The sequence below is a fragment of the Ursus americanus genome, chromosome 2, assembly GCF_024610735.1.
Source record: "Ursus americanus isolate L20-20 chromosome 2, mUrsAme1.1.p, whole genome shotgun sequence".
NCBI classification, from domain to species: Eukaryota; Metazoa; Chordata; class Mammalia; order Carnivora; family Ursidae; genus Ursus; species Ursus americanus.
In genome coordinates, this window is record NC_142128.1 from 31,637,805 (window position 1) to 31,665,378 (window position 27,574).

At 56.7% G+C, this 27,574-nt stretch overlaps 1 protein-coding gene across 1 annotated transcript; it reads left to right on the forward strand.

Annotated features, from left to right (window-relative positions):
- The first annotated feature begins 7,232 nt into the window (after positions 1 to 7,232).
- Positions 7,233 to 9,113, forward strand: SOCS1 (suppressor of cytokine signaling 1). Its single transcript, XM_045784288.2, has 2 exons — positions 7,233 to 7,338; positions 7,882 to 9,113. Exon 2 carries the CDS (start codon positions 7,932 to 7,934, stop codon positions 8,574 to 8,576), a length of 645 nt encoding a protein of 214 aa, XP_045640244.1. The 5' UTR covers positions 7,233 to 7,338; positions 7,882 to 7,931; the 3' UTR covers positions 8,577 to 9,113.
- The last annotated feature ends 18,461 nt before the right edge of the window (positions 9,114 to 27,574 follow it).

Consider the following 27,574-nt stretch of genomic DNA (forward strand, 5'->3'; position numbering starts at 1 on the left):
TTCAATCTTTCACTTGTTTGGTTTCGTGTGGGGAGGCAATAGTTTGGGGGCAAGTCTGCTGGAAACCCAAATTCAGGAAACAGAAACAGATGCTAAATGTAGCCACCGACAAGCCGCGTAGATTCTGAAAGCAACCTGCCTCTCCTTCCGGGGGGAGAGAGAGTCATTTGGGTGGGATATCGGCGGGGCGGGGGGGCTGAGAAATAGTGGGACACAGCCTCGCCTGTGGTGGGACCGCCTGCCCGACTGCCTGGGGGCCTGCCATTCCCATGGGCCCTCGTGGTCACTCAGGGGACCCGGCGGTCCTGGGGGCGGTGGATGAAGATCCGGAGAGCCTGCAGATCCCTGGCTGAGATGTCCATCTGAGGGATGATTCGGGAGGAAAAACGGCTCCCACTCTTCAGCCCTAAAGACCCAGATTTCATTCCCAGCTCTCTCACTCCCTCGCTCACTGGACGACCCCAGGCCTGTCTCTCGACCTCTCTGAGGCTTATTTGCATCTCATGCTCTGTGAAGAGGTCCAAGGGGCCCCCTGATCTGGATTGCTCTATCCCCAGCACTCAGCAGGGTGCCTGGTACATAGGAGGACCTCGGTGAACATCTGGCCACTCGATCAAAGAATGAGCAGGCGTTAGAGCAACAGGGAGAGGCCAGCTGTGTACCCACCGCACGGGCATAAATGGAAAAGGGTAGGTTATGGCAAGCACCGGCGAGGGTGCAGGGGAGCCGATACGGTCGATGCGGCTGCTGAGGGGGTAATCGTGCTTGGGCACGTTGGCGAGCAATTGGGTATCTATTAACATTTAAAGCGTGCAGTGTGTTGGGGCGCGTGGCTGACTCCACCGGTTAACTGCATTTCCGCTCAGGTCATGATCTCGGGGTTGTGGGTTCGAGCCCCGCGTCAGATTCCAAGCTGAGTGTGGAGCTTGCTTGGGATTCCCTGTCTCCCTGTCCCTCGGCCTCCCTGCACCCCCTCGCTCATGCATGCATTCTCTTTCTCTTAAAAAAAAAAAAAGTATGCAAAGTGTTTCTCACACGCAGGTACCAAGAGCCAAAAACTGGAAAACAACCCATGTGTCCATCCACAGGGGTTGGCTGTGCGAACACACAGAGGTTAGTGAGGAATACCACCCAGTTTTTTAAAACAATGGGGTTGATCGCTTTAGCCAGATCACCAGCAGTGAAAAGAGCAAGATGGGGAAAGATGTATCATTTGCAGAGGAAAAGAGTCTATACAGAGCGACACCGTATTTCTATGGGGGCAAAGGGAGCCGTGTGAGGATGTGGGAGAAGATCTGCAAACACAGAGGCGGTGCTCGCCGTTACGTCTGGGCAGGGGAAGTGCTTTAATTTTAATTTCAGACAAGGAAATGAAAAATAAATTAAGGAGAAAAAAAGGAATGAGCGTCCGTGAAGTATCCAGTAGGTGCTTAGCAAAGTTTTGCTGACTCTGAAAAGAGACCGTGAGAGGAATGTTGTCTATTACCTCGGTGACTACAGAGCAGTCTGGGCTTGCCCGTCTAGACAAGGTGGCCCAGAAGGTGGTCCCCAGAGGGACTCGCCACTGAGGGGCAGGGAAACCCAAGGCCAGCGCATGGCCTTCCCCCAGCCCAGCCACTGCCTCTAAACCGTTCCCGCTCACCTTAGCCTCATCTCCCGCCACCGGCCGCTCGGGCGCTCAAACGTGCGGCTCCGGGCCTTCACCTGTGCTGTGCTCGGCCAGGAGCACACTCCCTTCTTGCCCCTCGGCAAGACCCGCTCGTTCTTTAAGACTCAGGGCCGAGGGTCACCTCCTCCCAGAGCCTGCTCAGGGTCCTGCCGGCTTGGGACCTCTTCTGCGCCAGCAGACCCCGGGCTTCCCAGGCCTGGGCCACTGCCAAGCCTCCTGCTGTGTGTGTGCGCCCGGAAACGAGATGCTTCCTCAACCCGAGAACCGGGACCGATTCAAGCTCTTGTCATGGGGCCCGACACCTGCAGCAGCTTTCTCACGGCGAGCGGCCCCGGAGCTGAGGGCTCGTCAGCTGAGCCCTGACCCTCGATGGCCCTGGCCTGCTGGAGGTCATGCGTCTAGTGTCATAGCTTCTCTGCTCTCTGTCAACCGCCGTTACTTCTTGCTGGGGCGGCTCACTCCTAATTTGCCATGTACGCGCTACGGCAGGGCGGGGGCCCGACCGGCTTGTTAGGATAGTGCGGAAACACAGAATGAACAGGCTCCGAGCGAGGTCCTGAGGGATTTACTGATGAAAAAGGCACTGGGCCTGCCACGCTGGGAGTTTGTGGGACTGCTCTTGGGGCCACTGGACTAAGTGCACTCGCCTAAAGCCACCGTGCTGGTGGAGCTGGTGGGAGGAGCTGGGCCTGGAACCAGGTCTGTCTGGACTCCACAACCAGTGCTCTCGGAAATCCTCTTTCCTGCCCCTCCACTGCTCTCCGGAAGCTGGTCGATCCCTACTGCACGTAACCTCTGACCCATCTTTTCACCTGTCGCACGGGGATAATGGGCCTGCGGGGAGGTTCTTATCAAGTCTCCCCAGGACCAGGAGGAATCATCCTATCTATCATCACTTTGGAGGCATCACTCCTGGCCGTTTGGCCTCCTCTGCCCTAAAGGAGAACTTTCTCCTTGCACTCAAGTGCCCCCAGTGGCACGCACCTTCCCTGGGACACACAATCATTCCTGCTCATGGGACGGGCTTCGCCCATGTTCTACCCCACACTACAAGGCAGCCTCTCCAGACGGAGGCCCCTGGGCAGGACTCGGCCTCCCCAAAACACCTGTTCCGAGTTCCACCGGCTCCCCGAGCAGTGCTCTCTCCTGCAGTTGTCCCAGCTGTCCCTCGGAACTGGCTTTGCACCCATTTCAGGGGATAGTATGGTGACACCCCGGTGGGTCAAGGGCAGTCGTGAGGTGTCGCAAGACCTCTACTATGAGTCGTTGTGGCTCAAGCCCCAGCTGTCTGGAAGGTCAGCAGCCAGAGGGCTCTTTCCATGCCCAATCCTATAGTGTTTCCCGGGCCTTAAGGACTGTCTCTAGCCCTTCCCACTTCCCAGCAAGGCCCTGCCTGATAGAATGGACCCCCGCCAACCGCTATGCCTCACCCCTGCGCTCACCCCCTTGCTCTCTACACCAGTGCCACACTCCTCTCTCTGGTCCTCATTCCCACCATAGGGCCTTTGCACGAGCTGCTTTCTCTGCCTGAAGTTCTCTTTAGCCCGCTTTAAGAAAGACCACAATTCTATCATCATCCAAAAGGCTTTCTCCGACTGCCTGATCTCACTCCTGCCCAAGCCCACAAACCCCTCGTCGCTCCCCTTTCTCCGTGTTTATTCCCCCACAGTACTGACCACAATCTGAAACAATCATGTGAATTCACTGCCTCCTCTATGCTTGAAGAGCCCTGAGTTCCCAGCGCCTGGCAGACAGTAGGCACTCAACAAATCCCTACCGAATCAACCCTGAAGGAGGGAAATCGGTGCATTATTACCCCATCTCGCAGAGGACAAAACTGAGGCACGCAGAAACTAAGAAGCTTGCCCCAGGCCACGTGCTTAAGGGACAGATTTCAAGCCAGACTCCACGCTGTAAGCCCTGCTGCTTGGGGCTCCCAGAGGCACAGACACCCATGGGAAGCTCGGCGGTCCCACATGTTAGACGTGGCCAGGACAGAGGAGCACGGGGACAGAAGACAGTTTCAGCATTGCGTGTCCTGGCCAGGAGCGGCTTTTCCCAGCAGAACATTGCCAAAGCGGGAAAGAGCAACTGAAACACCGACCCCTCTGTGCCAGGATTTTGATTCCCCATGGCTGCGGGCTGGGCCCCTAGTTTCTAGGCTGCCCAGTGGGAAGAGGAACACGCTGTGGACAGGGGGCAGTCCCAACTGCCCCATGACAAGCCGCTTGTGCTAAGCCCTTGCTCTGTGCCCGGCACTCTGCTCTGGGCTTTGCATGCAGTGCTGGTCGGTGAGGTACAAAACTTCCAGGGACCGTTTTCCAGATGGGGCAAACAGGGCCCAGAGAGGGCAAGCTGTTTGCCTAAGGTCACACAGCTGGCAAGCAGCAGGCACGGAGTCTGAACGCAGCCCACTCTTGCCGTGACTTCCTGTGAGCCTAGTACCAGTCTAGGGAGAGCCAGACGTTCATCAATCAGCATATTTCCTTTTTCCTTCTGGCATCTGGATGCGGTTTCATTCTGAACTCAGGACTTGAGAAAATGAAACCAAAGGCACAGTAACTGTCACTGTCGGCGGTGAGGAGAACCCACGTGTGCTCAGTGACTTCCGCCTGACTTGCCACGGCTTTCGCAACCAGGAGCTGGTCAGCGGGGCAGAGGGGGCCAGGCCCACCGTACAGGCAAGGTCACAGACAAGATCACGGACACTCAGAGTCACAAAGGGCGAGGTGGAGGCTTGGATGCCAAGACCTGGGGTTGCCTCTGGCTCGTAAATGAGAGGGAAGCTGGTGGAGCTGTCCCCACTCCTCCTCCCAAGGCAGGCTCCAGATACAAATGAATCTCTGATTTCTTTGGCATCTACTGTTTTTTCTAGCAGACAGACCAGGATTTGAGATCACCAGGAACTGGCGGGGGGAGGGAGTTTACAGCACGATGGACAGGGCGAAAACTTTACAGGTCTGATATCCTAGACAGGAATCTCAGCTCTGTTCCTTCTGAGCTGTGTGCACCCAGGCAAGTGAGTCCCCTTTTGAGCCTCAGTTTCTCTACCTGTAAAATGGACAAATTGGATCATTGTGCCAATCCAATGATCTAAGGACCATAAAGCATTGAGCACACAGTCAGCTTAGGTCAATACATCACAGGTATCAGTAAATGCAATGAAGGAGGGGGCTCCACACAGGCACGGGTGGGAGTGTGACAGCAAGGGGAGGCTGTGAGAAGGGGGCCCCAGTCCCATGCAAAGGGGTGACTCTCCCATGTAGCAATGGAAGCTGTCAATGGGGGTTAGCGGGGCATACGGACTGCCAGCTATTTATAGATTTCCCTCTGCCCAGAGGCCTGCCAAGGAGATGTGCTGGCAGGAAGACAAGCCTTGTAGGAGCCAGCCCTGCCTGCTGGCCTTCTCTGGGCCTGGACCACCGCCCCCAGCTCCAGTGAGGGGGAGGTGCTACCCTTCCCCACTGCTAGCATCCAGGGGCCTGGTCTACCCCCACGAAACTCTGCCCATGCCTTCTCTGGCCTGTGTTAGGGCTTCTAGGATGGGCCTGAGGGATGAAGCCACATGGTCACGGGCTCCAGCATGCTGCCACACTCACAGGCACCCTTAGAGGAACAACAGCAAAATCAGACACCTGCTGAATGTTTGCTCAGACCAGGGACTGGTCTAAGCACTTGACCCATAATCACTCATTTTAATCCCTGTCGCCAGGAAGGAGGTGCGATGGTTTTTTCTGTATCACAGACGAAGAAACCAAGGCAGAGGGGTTAATTACATGCTCAGAGTCACAGGGCTAGAGAGATGTATGGCTGAACTGGAATCCAGGTAATCGGGGTCCAAGGTCTGGCTTTTAACCACTATATTTTATTTTATTCATTACCCACCATAGGGCACAGAACCAGCAAGTGCTCTGGAGTGCCCACAGCACCTGACCTCTGACACATGCATGCCTCTCCATCCCCTCTCCCACCTCCCTGCACGCACGCACGTACACACACGCATTCACACACTCAACCCAGGACGACACCAATGGCCAACACCAGCTTCTGCCAGCACGAATCCAGGGAGCTGATGGGGTCCTAAGCAAGGCTGGCTCTGGGCCACCCCCCTATGTTCAAGAGGAGACACAGGCAGCCTAGGGCCAGGGAAGGAAAGCGCCAAGCTGTCGGGCAGGAGGACCGGGCACCCATCAGGACTTCAGAGAGAGAGGCCTGGGATGCAGCCTCAGAGCAGCCCGTAGAGGGCAGTGTGTGCCAGTGTGAGGCAGCTGGCCAAGCCCCCAGCCTGGCTGGTCTTCTGTGTAACCCCAGATGACTCTGAGACTACCCACTCTCTAGTCCCAACCCTCATTTGTTCTTTTTTTCCTTCAAAAATACAAGTACCCGCCAGGCACCTAAGGCGTGCCTTGCCACAGCAGACAGGATCACTGTATCACACGTGGGAACCTACAAATTAAAGCCGGCACCATCAAGACCCCATGGTCCCAAGCACGAGGTAGGAGTGCCAGGTGGGGGCAGATACTTGACCCAGCAGCTGCAGGGGACTCTATAAGGTCCCCTTGGAGGAGAGGAGGGCAGGCCAGGAAAAGTTAAAGTAGCTTTTTGGAATCACCACATCAATGAACCGTCTTTTCACTGGGCTCCAAAGTGCTTTGGAGGTGCCCAGCCATTCCTCTCCCCAAAATAATAGAGGAGGGCACGCTCGTCCAGAGCTCTCCAGCTGCCAGTCGCTGCAGATTACAGCCCTTCTCCAGGGCCTCAGTTTCTCCAGATGCTCCCCCGCAGGGAGGGCAAGCCAAGACTGCCGGGGACCTTGATGGCCCCGCCCGGTTTCCGAGGAACTCGGATCCGCAGTCGAGGCGCCCTTCTCGTGCATCCGAAGGGTTCCTCCGAAGCCTGTGGTCAGGCCACCGCTTCCTGGGAAGCCCAAGCCAAGACCAGGGACAGCGACAGGCTAGAAGGGGTGTGGGGGCAGCCGCCTGAGGGTTCGGGGCTGCGGGGAGTGGGGGGGGGTGCAGGCGACTGAGGGAGCAGCCCCGAGGGGTCCGGTCGGACGCCGGATCTGCAAGCAGGACCCCAAAGTCGGGTGGGGAGGGGTCTGACTCGTGGAGGGCAGAGGACAGATCTACCAGAGACGGGCACTGAAGCACCTGGCGGGCGGGGGAGAGGGGTGTGTCAGGGCCAGTCCAGAATATCCTAAAGGGCTTGACTGCAGAAATCCGAGACCTAGGGTAGTAGTGGGGGCACAGGTGGGGACTCCAGGTACGGAGGGGGCATCCGAGTGACAGCGGGTCCAGGGCCGGGACCAGAGCCCTTGATGCAGGGGTCCTAGGACGAGTGTGAGGCTGGATCGGGGGGACCCCCCCCGGGAAGGGTCCCCAAGTGTGTGGAAAAGGTCGAGCTCGCGACGCGCGCCACCGCGGAAAAAGAAACCGAAAGTGGCGCGGAAGGGCGGGGCCTGCGGGGGGTGGAGCCTGCGGGGGGGCGGGACCGCCACAGCCGGCGGGCCACACCTCCGGGCCAGTTTAAAAGACTGGTGCAGGGGCGGGCGCGGAGCAGAGCGAGCTGCGGCCGTGGCAGCTGCACGGCTCCCGGCCCCGGAGCATGCGCGAGAGCCGCCCCGGAGCCCCCCGCCGCCCCGCCCGCGGCGCCCCGCGCCCCGCCGCCAGGTGAGCCGGGCACTGGGCAAAGAAGCGGGAGGGAGAGGGGAGGACAGGACATAGGAAAGGACGGCCGGGTGTCGGGCCGGCCTGGGGGGCTGCGTGATGGGGTCGCGGCCGCCACGCCCCTGGCCCCCGGCGGCCCCACCCTGGCAGCCCCCCGTGCGCGGGCTGCCCGCAGCGCAGCTTTTCTGTCTTTGCCCAAATCGTCCGGACGAGGCGCCAGTCCCCGGCCTGGCCAGCAGGCGGCGGCCACGGGGCGGCGAGCCGAGGGCCGGGTGGCCGGAGTCGGGGCCGGTTTCTCCCCGCACCTCTCTCCACGCCCCCCTCTTACCCTAACTCCGAGCGAGCCGGAGGCCGGACTCCGCCCCGGCCGGGCCCCCACCCTCTTGGAGGGGCTTCACGGACGGGGAGGCTCATTTTCTAGGTGAGCCCGCTGAGGCTCGCGGGGGCCGCGCCGATTCGGTCGTGCGCCCTCGGCCCTTTCAGGTCGGCTCCCCCACCTGCCCGGGGCCGGCCCGACTCTCGGCTCACCGCCCGTGTCTCCCCCAGCGCACCCCCGGACGCTATGGCCCACCCCTCCGGCTGGCCCCGCGTGTAGGATGGTAGCACACAACCAGGTGGCAGCCGACAATGCAATCTCCACGGCAGCAGAGTCCCGACGGCGGCCAGAGCCTTCTTCGTCTTCGTCCTCGTCCCCGGCGGCGCCCGCGGCCCCCGCGCGCCCGCGGCCCTGCCCGGCGGTCCCGGCCCCGGCCCCCGGCGACACGCACTTCCGCACGTTCCGCTCGCACGCCGAGTACCGGCGCATCACCCGGGCCAGCGCGCTCCTCGACGCCTGCGGCTTCTACTGGGGGCCCCTGAGCGTGCACGGGGCGCACGAGCGGCTGCGCGCCGAGCCCGTGGGCACCTTCCTGGTGCGCGACAGCCGCCAGCGGAACTGCTTCTTCGCCCTCAGCGTGAAGATGGCCTCGGGCCCCACGAGCATCCGCGTGCACTTCCAGGCCGGCCGCTTCCACCTGGACGGCAGCCGCGAGAGCTTCGACTGCCTCTTCGAGCTGCTGGAGCACTACGTGGCGGCGCCGCGCCGCATGCTCGGGGCCCCGCTGCGCCAGCGCCGCGTGCGGCCGCTGCAGGAGCTGTGTCGCCAGCGCATCGTGGCCACCGTGGGCCGCGAGAACCTGGCGCGCATCCCCCTCAACCCCGTCCTCCGCGACTACTTAAGCTCCTTTCCCTTCCAAATCTGACCGGCCGCGCACGCAGCATTAACTCGGGCTCGTTTTTATTTCGTATTATTAATTATTATTTCCCTGGAACCACGTGGGTGCCCTCCCCACCTGGGTTGGAGGGAGCGGGGCGTGGGGGCGAGGCGCCTCCCCCTCTCCCCTGGAGACGAGGCCGCAGACCCCCTCCTCATCTCTTGGGGGGGTGCCCCCCCCTCCTGGTGCTCCCTCTGGGTCCCCCTGGTCGTTGTAGCAGCTTAACTTAACTGTATCTGGGGCCAGGACCTGAATTTGTACCTCCTACCTCTTCATGTTTACATATACCCAGTATATTTGCACAAACCAGGGGTTGGGGGAGGGTCTCTGGCTTTATTTTTCTGCTGTGCAGAATCCTATTTTATATTTTTTACAACCAGTTTAGGTAATAAACTTTGTTATGAAAGTTTTTTTTAAGAAAAAAAAAAAAACAGGTTTCTAGAGCGTGTGCTTTTGCTCAGGGGATTCCCTTGGTTGTGAACGGGTCCAGGGCTGAAGGGTCCTATGACCGACTTGTGTGGCTGGAGGTGGAGTGGGACCCATGTTCTGGGGCTGGGAAACCTGGCAGTTCCCAGTGGGGAGGGACGGGGAGAGGAACAGCCAGTCCAGCCTTGGTATTTTGTGTCGGGTAAAATGGCAGCTGGTGTTGGAGCACTTAATGTGTGCTGAACCTCTTCTGTGTTCTGCGGGCTTAAATTAGACAACCCTCCAAAGCAAGGCTTCTATCCTCATTTTTTTTACAGAAGAGAGAACCAAGGCAGGGGTACATTTGCCTGTGGCCATTCCTGTGTCAGAGAACACACTGGGGCCTTTTTTGGCTGTCCAGCCAGAATCTGTTTGAAATGGATGACAGAGAGGAAACTTCTTTCATTCTGTGACCACAGCACCTTCCAGGAAGAAGGTGGGGGTGGGGTGGGGGCTTGATGAGTTTTTGGAAGGAGTGGCACATTCTGAAACTCGGCCTGAGAGAGACAGATTTCAGACGGGATGGGGATCCAGGGCTGGGCCTGACTTCATCCTTCCTGTCCCGTTCTCTCTCGTGTACTTTTTGGTGAACACACCACTTGGAGCCAGAAAAACGCTCTGCGGTCTGTGGTGGCAGGAGGGCCCCGCTAGCGGCCTTGGGCAATTCCCTTTGCCTCTCAGGGCCTCAGTGTCTACCTCTAAAATGGGTTTGCTGGAGGAGGTGGTTGCTGTGCATGGCGGGTGAGGAGAAGCTCTTAGCAGGCGGGGGAGGGGAAGGTGTCTTCAGGCCACTTTGGGGCTGGCCCACATCGCCAGAAAGTGCCCATGACACGGCCTCTATGGCTACCCCTGTGTCCGTGGCCTGACAGACAAGCCATGCTGGCAACCCAGGGCTGGGCGGCCACACCCGGTGAATCGAGTCACTTTCGGGTGTAGGGGGAAACAGCCTCATGGACATGTTGCACTTCATTTTTAGAAGTTGGACTGGCCCTCAGCAGCCTTGGACATGCTGCTGATGGAGTGTCCTAATATTTAATAATACCTTTCAGGCTTGAAAGTGCAACATAAAATTAACTTGATAGAGAACTGGAACAGCCCAGGCCTGTCTTGGGGATTAAATAGGTTCCAGGCCTCAAGGTTAAGGATGGCCGGGAGAGATTTAGGATCTCAGAGAGCTTTGGCAATTGCATCCTTTAATAAGGTGGGGTGGGAGTGAGGGAGGTGACGTCTTCTCTCTGTGCCTCTAAGGAGCGACTGCTTTTCTCTTTACCACCTCCCTGCCCCTTGTTCACTGCTGTGTGGATCAAGTCCTGTCCTTCTCCTGACCTTCCCTGTCTCCCCCCCTCCCCCCACCAGCTTGGGTACTGCCTGGAGAAACGGAAAAATCCAAGAAGGCACTGCTTGGGCATACCGCAGACACTTAGGGAGTGCTTACTGTATACAGGGTCCTGTTTAATCCTCCCAGCCGGCCTGTGAGTGAGAAACCTCTCTCTCCCATTCTACAGAGAGGAAAACTGAGGCTCACGAGAGGCAAAGTAGGGCACACAATAAGCGGCGCAACCAGATTTTCAAACTTAGTACTGTTTCGGAGACTGGGTACCACTAGGCCACACGGCCTCCTAGCGAGGGCCTAAGGAGTAGCCGCAGCCGGCATTTATAAAGAGCATTACCGTGCAGGAGCCGTTCCAGCCCCTCCTACCTATATGGAAACACTCAACCTTTCCCCCCAGCCCTGTGATTTGGGTACTGTTAACATCCCCATTTCACAGATGAGGAAACAGGTCCTCATCTAAAGAGAAACAAATGTGTTTACAATATTTTCAGGGCTGTTTCATCCTTCCAAAAAATTTTCAAAAATTACATCCTCACTGCAGAAACCCATTCCCCTTCTAAAACCTGGAGCGGGACGGCTAAGAATAAAGGCTCCCTGGATCACATCCCCCAGAGCTGGCCCCTTCTCTTTGGGCGCCTTTTTTTTTTTTCTAAATCTATACTCACATATGTACAGTGACCTAAAGTGACCTAAAAGCCCCCGGAGCCGCGCTCCGCCCCGTGAGACTGAGTTCTTGTGCACACACCCGGCCGCAGAGGAAAAGCACTGGGGGGGAGGGGGGAGGGGCAGCAGAGAAACCGTGTGTGCCATGCGGCTTCCCTGGTGGTGCAGATGCTGTCTCAAACCTCAGCTTCATGATTCAGCAGCACTGACGTCAATTTACAAGAATGAAAAGTGAGAGGAGGGTTGGTGCGCGGCGGGGGCAGGGTCGGGGGCCCAGGTGTGGCTGAGGTATCCTCCCCGCGGAGAGCGGGGGAGCTAGGCATCGTGGGGCAGGCAGAAAGTGGGAAAGCAGCAGCTCTGGGGCCTGAAGGGGGAACAGGTGCGGGAACGGCCTTGGACCTGCACCCAAGCCGCCCCTGGGCTGGGCACTCGGATCCCCATTTTAGAGATGAGGAAGTGGAGGCTCAGAGAAGTAGAGCCAGTCACTCAGGGTCACACAGCTCAAAAGCGACAGCCAAGACTCACCCCAGGTCCGTCCCACTCTAAAGGGAACTGCTTTCTTACACAGTGGAGGAGGAATCCCGTGAAAACACATATTCATAGGTCTCACCTCCACCTGCTTGACGGTCCCAAGCTTATGGGCAGAACCCTTACGCAGCCCCCCCCCAACCCCAGGCACGAGGAGAGCTGAGCCTTTTGCTGGGGTGGTGCACAGAAGCTGGCGAGACATCAGGGCTCCGTGATAGCTGAGCTCCATACAACACACATTTCCCGAGCATCTATGTTCCAGGCATTGCTCTGAGCGCAAAGGATCCAGGAATGAACGGTCCCTGCTCTCGTGGCATTCACATCCGGACATCCAGGGCCTCGGACAGTAAATAACATTGCAGGAAACTAAAGGACCCAGAACGTTCCCAGTAGGGACAGCGCTTGGATTAGAGCTCAACAAGGTGGCTGGACAGTGGGGTGGGACTCGGTTAGAAAGAAAGGTCAGGGGGCGCCTGGGTGGCACAGCGGTTAAGCGTCTGCCTTCCACTCAGGGCGTGATCCCAGCGTTATGGGATCGAGCCCCACATCAGGCTCCTCCACTATGAGCCTGTTTCTTCCTCTCCCACTCCCCCTGCTTGTGTTCCCTCTCTCGCTGGCTGTCTCTATCTCTGTCCAATAAATAAATAAAATCTTAAAGAAAAAAAAAGAAAGAAAGAAAGGTCAGGAAGCCTCCTCCGAGGTGACACTGAAATCATGCCTGGAATGACCGGAGGAGCCGGACCCAGACACCATGTTCCAGGCCCAGGGAGCCGCAAGTGCAAAGGCCATCTTGGGTTGGGAACCAGTTGGGCCCGCTGCAGAGCAAAGGCTGGTGGAGCTGGAAGGGACGCAGTGGAGGCAAATGTGGGAGGGGAGGAGGGATGGGTGGGCAGAGGCAGGAGCCCTGTAGGCTGTGGTAATGACAGGGCATTGGAAGTGTATTGGGGAGTATGGGGTGACCTGATCCATTCTGTGTTGTGACCAGACCCTCTGGCTAAGGCAGGGAGGCCCGGGGAGATGGCCTTAGGATTCTTGCCTTCTGTGCCGACTGGGGAATGGGATGGGATGGGGGCTTATTCTTAACCACACCCCTCAGCTCTGGCCAGTCAGACGAGGCAGGGACAGCCACAGGACCTGCCTGGCCCAGCGCTGGGACGGAGTCTGGACCAGGTCTGGAGTGGCCAGCCCTGGGCAGGCCTAAGTCAGAAACCCTAAGCCTGGATCTAACAGAGCCCCAGGGCATGGCCCGCCAGGCCCCGTGAGGGGCTTCTTGGAGAGCCGGCCACCTGTGCGGGGCAGAGCCGGCCTCAACTTTGGGGAACGACGTTCAGCACCCGGAAGGAGGTGGCTTGGGCCTCTACCACCATCACCCGGACACTCCTGAGGTCTCAACACGGACGCGGCCTGATTCTGGAGGGCCTCAAGGTCCTGCAGAGAGCGCAGTTTCCAAGGACGCCAATTCACACAGGGACAATGGTGCTAGCAGTGGGCGCTCAAACTGCCCCTCCCAATCGTGCTCTTGCCCCCCACCCCCCGACCTGCTGGCAGACAACCTTCATGGGAAATGTGGGTTCCACGCTCGCCAATGACGGCATCTCCCTGGTACTAACCTCCGCCCCACCCCCCACACATACCCCTTGTGGGGTCGGCAGCCACAGTCCTCCAACGCTCCCGCTGTGCTCGGGAGGAAGCCCCCCTCCCGCAAGGACTCGTGAGGCCCGCGGGTGCCGCCCCCCCCTACCCCACCGCCCGCGTGTCCGGCCTCAGCACTCACCGCTCCCTCCTGCCACCGGGCCTTTGCACAGGCCAGGCCACTCCTGGCACGTCGTGGGTGGTGTTTCCCAGCCTGGGAAAGGTCTCAGGCGCCCAAGGTCCAAGGGCTCCGAAGGACTCCAAGCTCAGGGCAGCGCCACGTGTGCCACGGGCGGCGCATGCCCATGGCCGCCACGTGCCGCGCACCCATGACGTCACCGCCCCGCCCTCACCTGCAGGCAATGGACTCCAAGCAGGTTCTGTGCGCGGAGCTCTTCGCCTCCGCTTGGTCCTAACGCCGCCCTGTGTGTGCCGCACGCTGGCCGTGTTGGGGCTTCCAGGGCCCTAGCCATACCCCTGAGGCCCAGAGGGTTCGTGTCCTAAGGATCTCGGGGCCCAGAAAGCCCTTCCACCCGATCCCAGTCCACACCGAGCCTTGCCCGCCCCAACTCACCCAGCCCTTAGGTGCTGAACACTCTCTTCCTCACGAATAGCTGTACCCACCCCGTGGGTGAAATTCAGTAAAGGGGTGCTATAAAGGACTTAACACACGATAGTATCCAATAATTGGGACCTGCCCTCTCTGCTTCTTGATTCTTGCATTTCTACTATTTAAAAATAATGCCATTTACTAAGCACCTCCTGGGTGCTAATACTTCATTCACCCAGGCTGCCTTGCAAAGAGACATGCTCAGAAAGGCGAAGGGATTGCCCCCCGTGGGTGTTTAAATAGCCAAGGCACTCTGACTGCAGGTGCTCGACGCCCAAGCCTATGATCTTATCCACAGCAATGCTCAACAGTTCGTATGTCTATGCCTCGTTTCTGCCACTTAGAACCAGCCTGGGGGACACTCAGAGCCACAGAACAGCCAGGGCTCAGAGCATCTCACTTGTCTGTCCTTTCCCCACAGCACAGGCTGCGGAAGCAAGAGAGGCGGTGGGTTGGTAACGTCTGTGCAAAGCCACATCAGGATCCAGCCTAGGAGAATGGCCAGGACCACCTGGTCAGAAGGGACCCTGGTGAGCAGCTCTGGGGCAGCCCTGGCAGCTGGTAGGGGGCCATGGATGCAAATGAGGATGAGTGAGGACAGGGATGCTATGAGCCAAATAGCTGGATCCCGTGCAAGAGCAGGGCTGGGAGGGTGACATTCAGGGCTGGCCCCACCTGGGGGCCTGCTGGGACCTGCGTCGTGAGACATGTACTCCCTACCACACCTGGGTGCATCCGAGAAGCACAGCCAGAAGTATGATGAAGCAGAGGAGGGCACATGGCCCGTATAAGTCAGCCTTGGAGGGCCCCTCCCCACCCATGTTTTGCTCTGGGAGGCGGCTTGGAGGAGCAGAGAGAGCCAGGCCCCAGGACCTGGGTTCGAGTCCTGCCTCTGTCTGTGGCCTCATCCAGACAATGAAAATTAAACTCAGACCCCCTCTGCCCTGTTTCACAGGGCCATGAGGATCAATGATTCAATACAAATGGAAACAAAATGGATCGCCACCCAGTTATAGAAATTACAACAATTCCTTATTATTTTGCATCCGAGAGACTGCCCAGGCGTATGTGAATCAGCATAGGCATGACGTCAGGCAGACCTGGTTGTATTCTCAGCTAGCCATGCATGAAGAACAGCGGTGGCTCCCAGCTCACCCACGTCAAATGTTCACTGCATGCTAGACATCGTTGTATGTAATCCATGCACAGTATCTCATTTAATCCTTGCAAGAACCCTAGGAAACAGGGATAATTATTATCATCCTCATTTTGCAGATGAGGCAATTGAGCACAGAGAGGTTAAACAGAGTGCCCAGGGTCACACAGCAGGCAGCAGCGGAGGCCAGGGCATTCGAACGCGGGCAACCAAGTTTACAACCATTTCCTCATTTGAAGCTCCAGGCCGGAGTAGCCAAGCTGTCAGGCACTGGAGATCCTCTTGTATGGTCTTTGCCAGACCTATCCAGCTTCCAGCTGTTCTGTTATTCGATTATTATCTCCTTCAAATCGAGTCACTCCGTTTCCTTAAGTGAGCTCTATTTAAAGGGAAGTGTATCATTGCTACACAGGGAAAGCCAGCAAGAGTGAGCCCTGAAAAAATGTAGTGCAATCCCAACGCGTTTATGTTCCAGCTGCATCTTGGTGCCTCGCTCTGCTCTGAGAGGTCCGCTCTGTGTTTGGTTGGGAGGGAGGGAGAGAGGGAGGGAGGAGGGGGAGAGTCAAGCGTCAGAGAGGTTCAGAGAGGTGCACAGGGCACAACAGCACCCATCTCAGACCTTCTGGACTGCAGCGGAAAGATTCCGAGAGGATGCAGAGAAGAACTCGCTGTTTCACGGCAGGGGCGTGGGGGAGAAGGTTCTATGTTTTATAAAAATGTTCCTGTGTCCCACTGGAGATCATCGTCCAGAGAGCCTTGGGGACCCCCATCCCCCACCAGGGACACACGCCCCGCGTGGATGCCTGATGTGCGGCCCAGGGAAGCAGTGCTTTCACTGACTCTGAGTCTTAGTGAAATGGGGTAAATGTCTGCATCTCAAAGGGTCCGGAGGCAGGAAAGGCCAGGCTGTAAAGGATCCAGCACAGAGCGGAAGGTAGTAAGAGGCGGGAGCCAGCAGGCAGGCTGGCCCCGTGTCAGAGGACTCTGAAAGTGAAACCCCGGCATGCCCAGCCTGGGCACCTCGGTGCCATCTGTCTCATCTCTGTCCTCTGGGCTAGGCTGGTGACAGGAAGGGCCGCAGTTCCTGGAAGGTGAGTCAAAGCGAAACTACCTCAGGTCCAGCCAGGTGGGCAGGGGTATGGGAACGGGGGCGGGGTGGGGTGGGGGGAGGCACGCTTGAGCCTCCAAGCGGGATTCGAGATGGGGAAGCTGAGGCTGGAGATGTGGGCGCCAGGCCCGTCTACAGGCACGAGGAGGGAGTCAGGCATGATTGCCCACAGTGCAGATTCAATCAGCTCCCAGTCCTGGTCACACGCACCCTGAGCTCCCAGTGCCAGTGAGTATTCGTCTTAGCTGCCCCGTATCTAGCACTTTCTAGGAAGGTACCAGTATAGTCTCATTTTACAGACAAGGCAACTGAGGCCAGGAGAGGTTAAGCTCCCTGTCTAGGACCTCACAGGTGGCAAAAGACGTAAAGGCAGTATTTGAACCAAGTAAGATGATTCCACAGCACCCCAGTGGCTCCCAACTGCTAGATCCTAAGATATGACCCCTGCCCCATGGGATTTCAGGTCCCTCACCACCTGGCCCCAAGGTACATTCCTAGTCCCACATCGTGCCCTTCACATTCCCCATCTGCTTTTGTCATCCCCAATTTCTCATCGTTTCTTAGGCCTTTTGAGCAACCTGAGAAGCCTCTGATGTTTCTCTTGCTCCCTTTTCACTTGGCAAACTCCTACTCGACCTTCAAAGCCCGACTTGGTCCTCACCTCCCCCAGGAATTCCTCCTTGATTCTGCGGGGCCACCACTGCCTTTGTTCCTGCCTCCGTTAAAGCCCACGTCAGAGTGCGGAGAGTTTTGCTCTGTCTTCTAGACCACGAGTGCCAGAAAGGCAGGGTACTTGTTAGCTGTGTGATACAAGCAAGTTACTTAGTCTCTCTGTGCCTCAGTTTCCCCATTATTATCATGGCTATCTCTCAGGACTGTTAGGGGAGAAATGCTTTAGTATCTGTAAAGTGTTTACAAGCATGCCTAGCAGAAACAAAGTTCTCTAGAAATGTAATAACACTCCCATGGGAGTAACACTCCCACGCTATATGTTGGGTACGAGACTGGCAGAAATTCTCTTACGTGTTTATTTCAGTGTGCATTAGGAGAAAAAATATATCACATCAAACATGAGATGTGATGACTGGTATCACCTGAGACAACCCTAAAGTAGGTATTTAGATTTTTAAAAAGTCGGGTGAGGGGCATTTGTTTAGAAAATGTGGTAAGCATTTTCTTAGGTGAATGGTGGAGTTTGGGGAATGCAGGGCGAAGAAAAGAAAAGAAAATGAGAGAGACAGAGACGGGAAGGGGCTGGAGAGATGGGGAGGGGCTAGAGAGACTGGGGAGGGGCCAGAGCTGGGGGGAGAGGCCAGAGAGCTGGGGGAGGGGCTAGAGAGCTGGGGGAGGGGCTAGAGAGAGGAGGAAAGGGATGGAGACTGAAGCCGAGAGAAGGAGGGAGACAGACATGGAGCCACAAAGAGAAGGGGAGAGGAGGGACGGGGGAGGAGAGAGGAAAGATGAGAAGAAAAAAAAAGGAAGAAGGAAAGAGAACAGAAAGGGCCTAAGAATAAAAGAAAGGAGCCTTGGAAGGATGGGTGAATGAGTGGAAGAGTGGGTGAAGAGGTCAATAATCCACGGCATGTATAAAACAGAGGGCGAACAAACGAAGAAGGGAAGGCATTGGTGGCCCAGCAGGGTGGCAGACCCTTAGCCCCGCAGCCCCTGCTCCCGCCCTCATGGCTGCATGGCTGGGGCCGCCCAGGACCTCTCTGGGGCCGCAGGCCTGGTCCAGGCCCCGAAGCAGTGGCTGTGCCTTTGACCCTCGACCCTGGGAAGCCCAGCCTGCCACACCCTCCCCTCCCAACCAAGAACCCCAGGCACCCGCTGCACTCCAGCCCTGAAAACTGAAAGTAAAAGCCATCCTGAGCATTGCCCCAGCCTTCCTGTTCCCCTGCTGGTTTCTTAGAAATCAGCTGCCTGGGTGTCCAGCTGCCGCCAGGACTTCATCCCTCCCCGAAGGGCCCCTTCACCCCGGTGGGCGCCACGCTACCTCAGAGACGGGGCCAGAGGCCTGTGCCGGAGCCGGGGACCCCCAGGAAGCATGGGGGGCAGGCGTTCATCCCACAAATGCTTATTCACGCCTCCTGAGTGCTAGGTGTGGGGCAAGCAGGTGAATCTGAGTGGTCCGGAGTTAGGAGAAGGACTTAGGGAGGGTTTCAGTGTCTCCCGATTCAGGCCCAACAGGAAGGTGGCTGCAGCGTTGGCGGATGACACCCAGAGAACAATCATGCGTGGAACCCAGGGATCACAGGGATGAGGGTGGGAGACACCAGGGGAGGCTCCCTGGAGGTGGTGCTGTCAGAGTCTTCAAGCCTGAGTGGGAAGGGGTTCACCTGGGTGGCCTCTGTGGGGAAGGGCATCTGAGTCAGAGGGAACAGAACACACAAACTGACCTATGTGATTCCCCGTGATCCATGTAACTGCCCCCAAAGTACGCATGTGTCTCCATGTTTTGCAGGTGAAGGAACTAAGATTCAAAGAAGTGTAGTGATTTATCTGCCCAAGACGCCCAGCTGGAGTGGAGGTCCAGATGCAGCCCGTGAGCCTCGTCTCTCCTGAGCGGGACTCCCTGGGTACCCAGGTCCTCGCCCTGCCTGTCTCTCCCGGAGCACTCCCTCTGCCCCAGCACCCCCCCCACACACACTTCACTGAAATCCTCGACACCACTCCATGGGAGGGAAACTGAGGCCCACGGAGGGGAAGTGGCCTGCCTAGGTCACACAGCCTACTGCTGGGTCAGAGTTAGGATTCGGGCCCAGGTTTGCGGGGCCTCAAAGTGCCCCCTCCTCCTTCTCTGTGAGGCATCAGGGTCCTTACAGGACACACACCTGAGCTGATAGTCTCTGTCCCCACAGTCTAAGGAGGTGGAGGGGACAGCAAGTAACGGTCTTGGCAGCTGGAAGTAGGGTCCACATGCGCTGTACTGCGAGCCAGGGTTTTGCTCAGAGAACTGCCCTCCTGGTTCTCTGTGGTCCCGAAGCAGCCGTCAGTCACAGCACTGGCCGCAGGTGGATGTGAACCTGACCTGGCCCGTCAGAGTTCCCCATGCCTCGAGCGGTAAGCACATGACCCAAGCTGGACCAATCAGAGAGCACTCTGGGACTTTTCTGCCAAAACAAACAGGAACTCTTTCCTCTAACCTGCCCCCTCCGCCTGGCCCCCCGGCAGCCACGGTGCCCGTTAAGTCAACAGAGATGAAGAGAAGGAGCTGGAGACAGAGCCCTGATGCACTGTGTGAGCCCTGCATCCAGCCGTACCTGAGCTCCACCTCTGGACTGACCTATTACACAAACCACAGGTTTCCGTTTGGGTTTATCCTTGTCTGACTTGTGTTCCTGGCACTTGCCGCCCAAAGAGTCCTGGGTGACCAGATTTTGAAGAGCACCCAGGGCCCGGGGTCACGTCGGGCTGGCGTAAAAGGTAAGCAGGTGAAATGGAGCCAGGAATCCTAAGAAGAGACAAAACAGCCCTCTATTCTGGAAGAGCAAAGACTAGTTTCACCAGGATCTGGGGCCCGCAGTGATCCCCACTCTCACTGCAGTCTGATCTCCAGGGAAGGTGGGAGGCAGACACGTTCACACCTCCTGGTCCACGGTTGTTGTGAATAACTGACTTTTTTAACTCGGGAGAAAAAAATTCCACATTAAAAAAATATTTCCTTCCCATTTTTTTTGCACAGACTATTTTTAGGGCAGGTTGAGGTTCACACTGAAATTGAGTGGAAAGCACAGAGTTTCCATATACCCACTGCCCCCCACGCACAGCCTCCCCCACTGCAACATCCCACACCAGCCCACATTCTTTCTTAACTTCCACATCTGTTTCTACATTTGTAAAAGAATCTGCCAATAATATATTGGTATTAAGTACATTATATATATATTTTTTCCTGATTTCTACAGATTACTTATATTTTTTTCTTTTAAAAAAAAAAAGGACAGCATTCTTTATGACCCATATTGTAAACCACTTTTTCCACTTCGCATTTCATGAGCAGCCTTCCAGGTCACGGGTTGACAAGGTAGGGATGATTGTACCCACCTGAACAGTGAGGCAGCAGGGAGCGGGAAGGGGCCTGATATTGACCTCATGAGGCACATTTCATCGGATGCTCTCTGCTGTCCACTGAGGTTTTGTTCCATCTTCATTGATGGGCAAGCTGCTGCTCAGAGAGGGGACATTACTCAGGTGGGGAGAGGGGAGTCCCTGGGCAGGGTGGGGAGGAGCCACTGCAGATCGGCAGCCGTGAAAGGAGGCACCACAGAGACTCTGGGAGCTTTGTCGTGACAGGCGGGGAGGCTGGCCTTCCTCCAAGGAGTCCTCAGAGTTGACCCAAGTGCTCCAGTCCCCGAGGGACAGGCTTGTCTCACCCCTGCCTCAGTCAAATTGCTGCTCCTGGGGACACCCTGCTGCCGAACCTCCCAGGATCCGTCTGGTGTGAAATGCTCTGTACTACTGGCTCATTCTCACACCTGGGTGTGTGCTAAGTAGCTGCTGCGTGCGGGCACTGCTGGGAGCTGCACACACACATGGCCTTAGTTCGTCCTTCTTACCACCCTAGAGGGGCAGGGCTGTTGTTATCCCCATTTCTCAGATGAGGAAGCTGAAGCTCCAGGAAAGTGAAATGACTTGTCCAGGGTCACACAGCTAACATGCAGCAAAACCAAAATTAGACATCAGTGAGTTCTGAGTCCAGACCGAAGCATCCACATGCAGGCTGGGTCCTTGACTTTGTAAGCTGTTACCTACACACACACACACATACATATGCACACACACGCCAACGGCTGACTGATCTTGAGTGGTGTGCCACGGAGCTCCGGCCCCAGCTATGTGCTTCTTTCCATCTTCCTGGATTCCTTCCTAAGGATCCAGACAACCGGCTTATTGCAAGGACGGTGAGCCCATCGGGCAACCGCTGGAATCCCAAACAAGTCCTGGATTAAGACGTTAAGCAGGTGCCGAGGGGACACTGAAGACTTTAATGCGACGTCCTACAATGGGGTAAAAAGAACCAGTTGCCCCAGTACAGGCCGACTTCCAGCCTTAACACTAGCGATGAGTCCAAGCTTGAGATGAATGGCCAGCTCAGTCCGGCCTGGCACAAGTGAGCACGAACGGTGTGCTCTCCCCCGTGCCCGCACATGGCTCATGCTCAGGAATCATGGGTGGCCCTGAGTGCAGGCGACCATGAAGAATGCTCACACCATCCTGGGTGCACACCACGTGCTCAAGACATGGAAGTTGCTACCGGATTTGAAAGAGGAGAATGGGTGAAAGCATTGGGGACCTGTGTGCTGGGAGATATCAAGTAGGTACTGTAATACAACCTAAGGGCTCTTCTTAGCATTTCTTTTTTTCCCCCTATCTATCTATCTATTAGAGAGAAGGAAGGGGGAGAGGCAGAGAAAGAGAGAGAATCCCAAGCAGACTCCATGCTGAGTGCAGAGCGCGATGTGGGGCTTGATCTCATGACCCTCAGATCATGACCTGAGCCGAACTCAAGAGTCAGATGCCTAACCGACGGAGCCACCCCGGCGCCCCTATTTAGCATTTATTAAATGCAGGCAGGGTGCTAAGCATTTCACAGTATCTTGTCCAATTTTTAAAACACTCTCCCAGGCAGAACCCGTTAGGCTGAATCACATGAAATCGCCGTTTTTGCAGGTCAAGAGACTAGAGTCCTGGCCATTTCATCTGGTACAACCCAATAGCATCTTCAAGTCAAGTCAGCCCCTACCCGCGGGGCCTGTTCAGAGGATTCAGATTCTGTCCTGGGCTCCTCCTCACTCACCTTGTCATTCTGGCTACCCGGGCACCCGCCACCCCGCCCCTTTGCGGCAGGGTCTATATTTACAGCAGGGGGTTTCTGTGAACTGAGGAAGTGACTTACTCCAGAGTCATCACCGCCTCCCAGAGATAACCGCATCCATGACCCTTGAGTTTCTGATCGGCCCCCTCGCCCCTGCCAAAATGGGATTATTCCCCCCTCTTCTGGATCTCCAAGGCCCAGACCAGCCAGACAATAAACCGAAATGGGGTGCCTGCCTGCCGAGTGGCCCCTGTCTGGGGGGCAGATGAAATGGGAGGGGGAGGTTTGTGTCCATTTACTGCCAGTAACACCGAGGCGTATCTGTGCCCAGCCTGACTGCCAGGAGCTGGAGTCAGGGGGGCAGGGGCAGGGAGGAGGGGTGGGTTTCTGGACCCCCGGGGGTCCCAGGCTTGTCCAGCCCAGCCCGAGCATCTCAGGGGCCGTCGAGGGGATGCTCTGGATGGGCTGTGCCTGGGGCTCCCAGGGATGTCGCTGAGCTGAAGGCCCAGCCAGAGGGGCACGGGGCCCGAGCGGGGAGGGGGGGCAGGGGGGTGTTTCCAGGTAGTCAGACTGAGACAGGGAGGGGGGGCGGCTGTGGGGACAGCGGAGGAGGAAAGGGGCAGCCGGGACCGTCGCACACAGCCGGTCTTCTTCGGGGAAGCCGCCGAGTCGGAGTTCCAGGAACCGATAACGCTTGTTGAAACCTCTTTCTTGTGGCCTGGTCGCGTCACATGGCTTGGCGGGGACCAACGTCAGGCAGGGCCGCAGGTCTGGGCTAGCTCGCGCCCTGGCAGCTGCTGCCACCCTCTGCTCTCCCTGGAGGCTGAGGGAGCAGGACGGGGGTTGGGCAGGAAGGCAGGCATCTGCGGCCCCCCACAGCACACCGGGGCCAGGCCGAAAGCAGGTGTTCTGTCCCCAGCCCCCCGAGCCCTGGCTTGTCCCCTCCCCTCCCCCTCCTGTGGCTGCTTCAGCCCTTGATTCTCCATCCAGCAAATGGGCTGAGGGTCCCTAGGCCGTAGGGTCGCCGTGAGAGCACGCAGCAGGTGCCGCAGAGGAGTCTAGAAATTCTCTGCTCCTTGCCCGTGAAGGCTAGAAGGTGTCTTTCTTCATTCCAGAGCAGGGATCTCCACCTCAGCCCTGTTGACTTTCGGGGCTGGGTCCTCCTTTGCTGTGGGGGCTTTCCTGTGTATTGTAGCAGACCTGGCCTCTACCCACTGGACACCCAGAGTACTCACAATGACCCCCCCCCCGTTGTGACACCAAAGAAAGTCTCCAGACGTGGCCAAATGTCCCTTGAGGGACAGAACCCTGATCTAAATTCACTGCCCAGCATGTAGACGGTCCTGAGACATTTGTAGGTCTTCAATCTTGACAGCAGGGCATGTCTGGTTGATTTTTATACCCGACCCCTTGGCATCATGGGGATGCTGGGGATAATCTGAGCAGCCCTTAGCCCTCCAATCTCCAGCAGCCTCTCATCCCACACCCTTAATAAACATCCCATCGAAATAAAAACTGTGCAGGAGGACTTGAACTTGAGATGACAGACTGAATTGAGGACAGGGTCAGGCCTGACACAGCGGGTGAGGGGAAAGGCCACATGCCTGTCAGCAAGGCACCCCCTTCCCCATGCCTCTGCTTGGTCCTTGGAAGCCGGCAGCCCTGCTCCCCACCCCACCCCACCCCTGCAGGAGGCCGCGGTCCTCTTTCAGAGAAACCGACCTGCCCCGAAGACGACACTTTGCATGCTGACTCTGGGATCCCACAACGCCAGCCGGTTCCTACCCCGTCTCCTGGATGAGACTCACCTGTCCACATGCCCTGCCCACAGGCACGGGCTTCCATAACTTGTTCTCAGCTTCCTGTGTTTTAACATGAACTCATAGCCAAGGATCACTGGACACTCAAGGCAGGCTTGTAAAATGAAAGAGACCCAACTCAGCAGAGGAAAAGAATTCCCTAGATAACACACAATGCTAGGGGTTGGGACAATCAAGACAGCAAAAAACCCTCCGAGAAATAAAAGATGTTGCATGTGTCTAAGAAAAGATCAGGCTTTATGAAGGAACATTCAGCTATGGGCGCTGGAGCAAAAGTTTCTGGAAGTCTCCCAGAAAGGCACAGAGACTGAAAATACAAGAGACGACACAAGAAAATGAGAAGATTATGTCACAAACTGTCACATCCGATTCCTCAGAGTGGGGACAGAGAAAATGGAGGGAAGAAAGTTCCCAAGACAGAAGGGCATGAGCTTCCATGTCACAACAGCTCATCGATCAGGACATTTGTATTTTACTTCTGCAGAACGAATCATCCCAACTCTTAGCACGAAGGCAGGAAGAATCCCAAGACAGTGCTGTCATTTCCCACAACCCTGCCCTGTCCCCAGGACCCCAGGATGTGCATGGGACAGATTTCACTCCTGTGATCAGGTTACGCTACAGGGCTCGGCTGACTCTCCCGAAGGGGGATCATCCAGTGGGCCTGACTTAATCTGGTGCCAGAGGAGAGGAGGTCAGAAGTTTGAAGCACGAGGAAGATTTGAGGCACTGTTGCTAGGAGTGGAGAGGGCGGGGAGGGACCACATGTGGAGGGAGCGTGGGTCACCTCTAGAGCCGAGAACAGCCCCCGGCTGATATTCCGCAAGGAAATGGGACCTTAGTCCTACAACCACAGGGACTGAATTTTGCCAAAATCCAGAATGAGCTTGGGAGCAGAGATAGGGAGACACCTTCCACCAGCAAGATCAGAATCAGCCTGAGAGGGATACAAACAACAGCCTTGAAGGGTCTAAGGACTCTGATTTGGCCCCCGGCTCCCACCCTGATAGCCGCGTCTGGAGCAGCCTCGGGATCTTAGGCTCAAGCAAGAGGGGCCCGGAGCAGAGGCTCAGGGAGGGTCTGGAGCCCGAATCCATGTGGAAGGGTCTGACCCCTGAGTTGTGAGGAATGCCATCCTCTCTGAGCTGGTCCCACATCCCTGGGGCTCCCTGCTGCCATCTGCTCACTGCTCAGAAAGGCCTTTGTCCACTTGGGTGACCCCTGGTGCCTCATGGCTCTGCTCCAAGTCTCTGCGGCTCTCCCTGTCACGCGCCGCCAGCAGAGGACACACGAGACTCAGCGGAGGTGCCAGGAAGTAGTGCACCCTGAGTCTGGCCTGGGGTCAGGCCCCATCTGGCAGATGCAGAAGCAGAGACGTGCCAGAGGACAGGGACAGGCTGAGGCCAGGGCTAAGATGTGAGTCCTGGTCCTGAAGTTCAAGGCCTGGAATCTGCCAGCTTCGAGTTAGAGTCCCATCGCGGCTCCTGGTGTTTCTTTCCCTGAGCTTGTAGGTCTCAGCCCAGAAATGGGAGTAATGCTGGGGCATGTGTGCGTTCATTCTCTCAACAAACATTTATTGAGCACCTACTATGTGCCAGCCATTCTTCCTGGCTCTGAGCTCTTAGTGACAAAAACAGACCAAGTGTCTCCTCCCCTTAAGGATCTCACCATCTAGAAGGGGGAGATGCTGGCCATAATTAGGAGCCATGCTAAGGAGGATGTCAAATGTGGCTGAGTGCTATGGAGTAACACAACGCTGGCAGGGGCACCAGGAAGTGCCAGGTGTGGGTTGCTATATTATTTGGATGGTCAGGGGAAGCCTTGCTGAGAAGTAGAGAGCTAAAAGAGAGAAGTGGGCTATCTCTTTGGATATGGTAAGAGCATTCCAGAACAGGTGCAAAGGCCCTGAGGCAGCATGTTCAAGGAGAGGCAAGTGTATCTGGTACAGTGTGAGTAAGGGGGTGAAGAGGAGATGAGGCCAGAGAGGTGGGGGGTAGTATTAGATCACATCGGGACTTGTGGAAGGAGTTTGGCCTTTACTCAGAGTGGGATGGGAGCATTGGAGGGTTCTGAGCAGAGGAGCTGCTGGGAGAAACACATGAGGTGCATATAAAGTGCTCAGTAGTGTGTCTGGCACATCGTAGGGGCTCCGTAACTGCTGGCTTTTACTATGACCATTATTATTATTGTTTTGGAACTAGGAAGCAAATTGGAAACTATTAAAAACTATAGGGATGCAAATTTTCATTGCTTGACAGAGCTTTTCAAATATTTTCAACTTGCTCTTATTAAGCATTAACCACGCAGGAAGTAGGTTTCATTTCTTCATTTTGCGGAACCTGAGGCTCAGAGAGGTTAGGAGACTCGCCTGGTACTGCACAGTGAGAAAGGGCTGCATACAACTCACCAGAACCCAGGGCTTCAGGACCCAGACTGATGCCCGCTGGTTCGACCACTGGGGCTGAGTCTTGGGTGCTGTGGGCAGGGGGCGGTCTCAGCACAACACAGAAGGCAGAAGCTTGGGGGCTGCACCCAAGACCCTCCTAGCGTCACTGCAGAGAAGAAAGCCTGGAGCCCCCAAACCTTTTCGTCAGAGGTTGTTCACAGAGACCAAAAGAGGTCCCGGGGCATCGTGGAAGATACTTTGGTCCAAGCAGAAGGAGGCCTAATGTAAAGTGGCTTAAAGAAGCTGGAGATGGAAGGGCCCCTGGGTGGTGCAGTCAGTTAAGCGTCTGACTCTTGGTTTCAGCTCAGGTTGTGAACTCACAGTCGTGAACTCGCAGTCGTGGGATCGAGCCCAGGGTCAGGCTCCATGCTCAGTGCGGAGTCTGCCTCGGATTTTTTCTGTCCCTCTCCACTCAAATAAATAAATAAAATATTTTTTAAAAAAGGAAGCTGGAGACGTAATATCTTCTTCAACAGAAAGCCCAGTGGTGGGGGAGGGTTTCTGGACGGGCTGATTCCGCGGTGCCACCCGGCCACCACAGACCCAGGTCCCTTCCACGTCTCTGCTCTGACGTCTCGGTGCTGGTTCTGTGCTGGGGATGGTCCTGGGACGGCTGATGCACTTCCAGGTGTCACATCTAGAAGAAAAACAAAGGCCGTCTCTCCCTGGGGCTCCCCCTTAGGAGCAAAGGACGCCCCAGCAGGCTTTCCTCTTGTCCCATCCACTAGAAGCGTGTCACCTGCCCACTGCTGAAGCAGCCCCTGGCCTGGGGCCGGAATTTCCTTGAGTGACATGAAATAAGCCTTGGAAGGTGTATCCCATCGATGGAACAAAATGGCCCCAATTCTCCATCCCTCCCTGTGTCCATGCCTTGGATGATTTAACCTGGCCGTGCCTCTCATTGAGACATCTACACCCCCATCCTCAGAGCCCGGGACGCTTTGGCCTACAGGAAGCAACCAAGGTGACAAAGCGTCACTGAGCTGTTTCCTTGCTTAGGCCTCCAGAGGCCTTCTCACTTCTACCTGCTGGATGATGAGAGGTCCCACGGAACAGAGAGGGACCATCCTAGCAGAGCCACCCACCCCCAGACCGGCCCTCGCTGGGTGTGCCAGGCCAGATCAGCCTAGCCCTGCCCGGACCAGAAGAACCACCCAGCTGAGCCACAGACTCGCGAGCAATAGTAAATGCATACTGTCTGACGCCACTCGTTCCGGGAGGCTGGTTTATGCAGCAATAACTCAGGGACACGGGGACTGACAGCTCCAGCAGGTACCCGCTCAGAGGACCAGGAAACGTCATCTATTCATTGACTCCATCTTCCTGCCCACGCCATGGGCTGGATGCAAGAAAATCACAGATGGATAAGGTCTGGCTTCTGCCTCCGGAAGCCAGACTTGGCAACTGGAG